At 51.0% G+C, this 2500-nt stretch overlaps 1 protein-coding gene and 1 long non-coding RNA gene across 5 annotated transcripts in view; one reads left to right on the top strand and one right to left on the bottom strand.

Annotated features, from left to right (window-relative positions):
• cacna1fb (calcium channel, voltage-dependent, L type, alpha 1F subunit) overlaps positions 1–2500 on the bottom strand; it is a 33373-nt gene that overhangs the window by 8477 nt on the left and 22396 nt on the right. For 2 of the 4 annotated variants that reach the window (XM_041048574.1, XM_041048580.1), the window contains 8 exons: positions 2493–2500; positions 1786–1893; positions 1449–1501; positions 1203–1349; positions 879–1080; positions 545–703; positions 346–456; positions 133–216 (listed from right to left, as the gene is read on the bottom strand). The exon at positions 2493–2500 is cut by the window's right edge and continues 80 nt beyond it. In XM_041048574.1, coding sequence (XP_040904508.1) covers positions 133–216; positions 346–456; positions 545–703; positions 879–1080; positions 1203–1349; positions 1449–1501; positions 1786–1893; positions 2493–2500 — 872 coding nt within the window. Of the gene's footprint in view, positions 1–132; positions 457–544; positions 704–878; positions 1081–1202; positions 1350–1448; positions 1502–1785; positions 1894–2492 lie in introns of all 4 variants that reach the window. The other 2 variants (XM_041048564.1, XM_041048571.1) reach the window with 1 other exon arrangement.
• Positions 1–2500, top strand: part of LOC121188765 — a 16726-nt gene that overhangs the window by 6085 nt on the left and 8141 nt on the right. The window contains exon 2 of the long non-coding RNA XR_005894740.1: positions 2015–2500. This exon is cut by the window's right edge and continues 103 nt beyond it. This is a non-coding gene — a long non-coding RNA (uncharacterized LOC121188765). The remainder of the gene's footprint in view (positions 1–2014) is intronic.

Below are 2500 nucleotides of genomic sequence, written 5' to 3'. Positions count from 1 at the left end.
TGCAGCTGCTGTGAAGCCTCAGCTCTGCTGCAGGAACCTTCGCACTGTGACGGGTGTACAGTTAACACGTCACTGAAACGGGGGACACACGAGGGACGTCTGCCGTCCCACAGCTGCTGCTTCATTACTCACACTGAACTCTGTGACGACGATATCGACCACGCTGCCGACCACGATCAGAGCGTCGAACGAGTTCCAGGCGTCTATGAAGTAATGCTGCAAGAAGGAGGAGTGAGACTCAGAGCGAGCTCCGTGTCTGAGCGTGAACGCCGACACGTGAACCACATGACGACACATCAAAGTAAAACCTTTACGATGTGTAACAGAGGACACTGTTTTTCTCACCCTGAGTCTGAGGGCGAGCAGCTTCAGCAGCATCTCCACGGTGAAGAGTCCAGTAAACACCATGTTCAGGATGTCCATGATGTAGCTGAAGGTCTTAGACTGTTCATAGTGCTGCAGGAGACACACACACAGACACGCCGTCAGACACGCCGCAGACGCTACACACTGACGTCAGCATGAGACGGAGTGAGTCATTCACCTGAACAGCCAGAGTGACGGTGTTGAGCAGAATCAGCACGAACATGACGTATTCGAATCCTGTGGAGTTGATGATGGACCAGAACTTGTACTGAACCGGATTCTTCGGGATGTAAAGTTTCAGAGGCTGAGCCTTAAGAGCGTACTCCACACACTGACGCTGCAGCCGAGACACAAAGGGTTAAAATGTACTGCCGCACACACACACACTGAGGCTGGACGGACAGACGGGCTGAGACAGACGGGCTGAGAGAGACGAGCTGAGACAGACAGGCAGAGACAGACGGGCTGAGACAGACAGGCAGAGAGAGACGGGCTGAGACAGGTGAACTCACCTGGTTCTTGTCCAGCTCACAGTTCTTGTACTCCTGCTCTCCCTGCTCTCTGAAGGTGATGATGACGAAACCCACGAAGATGTTCATCATGAAGAAGGCGATGATGATAATGTAGACAATGAAGAAGATGGAGATCTCCACCCGGTAGTTGTAGATGGGACCAGAGTTCTCCCCGTTAGCATCAATGGCTTTGTACAGCAGCCTGTGGGGCGGGGGCGGGGTTGGGGGTAGGGTCATGGTTGGGGGCGGGGCCGGGTTGTTAGTATCTGTTCCCTAAAAGCTGCGTCACAAAGTGAATACGAAGTTTCTGAAGCGAACACTCACGCGGGCCAACCCTCGAACGTGGACACGGTGAAGAGCGCCATCATCCCCATCAACACGTTATCAAAGTTAAAGTCACTGTTGTGCCACAGCCTCTCTCTGACCATGGGATGGCTCACATCTCCATCTTTATACACCACAAAGGTCCCTCTGAACACACACGCACACACACATACACACACACACACACTGAACATCTCACGTCTCAGGACAGAAGTTGGTTTCACTTCCAAAGAATTCCAAACTTACTTGCACTGTTCAGGAGTGTGTTTGGCTTCGTCTGTGCAGCGATAAAATTTACCCTGAAACACAAAACACACAACTGCAGACACACAACGTCTTTAACAGGCTGGAGGACACGCAGCAAATAAAACATCTGTCACAGGTGAAATCAAGATGGTTTCCTGACACCTGACCTGCGATCGAACACGAGCTGTATCTCAGAACAAACACTGACTCTGAGGAAATGAAGCTACCACAAGCATCGCAGGACGTCCCACAAGACGTCCTGCAGGATGTCCCGCCGGACGTCCCGCCGGACGTCCCGGTGTGGTGAACGAGTGGCATGCAGCACTGACACACTCACCTTAAACAGCTGGACTCCGATGCAGGCGAACATGAACTGAAGCAGAGTCGTGACGATCATGATGTTTCCGATCGTCCTGATGGCCACAAACACACACTGGACCACATGCTGCAACACACACACACACACACATATTCTGACAAATCACAGCTTCTCAGAACCAAACATGACGTCTGTGAGAATCGACACCAAATCTTTGCTGCTGATTGTTTTTTCTGTCGATCAACAGGTGACTGATTTCAGCTGTAAATACAGGAGCTGTTCATCCACAGACAGGGTACACAGCACGAAGAAGAAGAAGACGACAGCAGCTGAACATGGATGTCAACAGTGATGGGTTCAGTGTTATTTATGTAGCTCCTCCCACAATCAAAATGGTCTCAAAGCGCTTCACAGAAACCCAGACCCTGATTCGAAAAAAATCGTGTTTCTGACGAAGGAGATGAACCTGTTCACTCGCTGGTTTGAGCTCACGGATTCACACACACACACACACAGACACACACACACACACACACACACTTTTCTTTCTGTCTTTCTGGCTCTGACGCGTCACATGTCTGTTTGATACAGATCCACATCACTTCTGATCCTACAAACTGATCTGGGACAGGCGCCTGGGAAATGTGGCAGTGTAATGAGGGTCTGTCCTGATCCAGCTCTGCCTCGTCCACTCAGACGTGTGAGGTGTCTGCGATGTGTGTTACCTTGAGTC

This window comes from Toxotes jaculatrix, chromosome 2 (genome assembly GCF_017976425.1).
Source record: "Toxotes jaculatrix isolate fToxJac2 chromosome 2, fToxJac2.pri, whole genome shotgun sequence".
Taxonomy (NCBI): domain Eukaryota; kingdom Metazoa; phylum Chordata; class Actinopteri; family Toxotidae; genus Toxotes; species Toxotes jaculatrix.
Note: the sequence above shows the minus strand (reverse complement) of the source record. Positions and strands in the feature narration are given on the sequence as shown.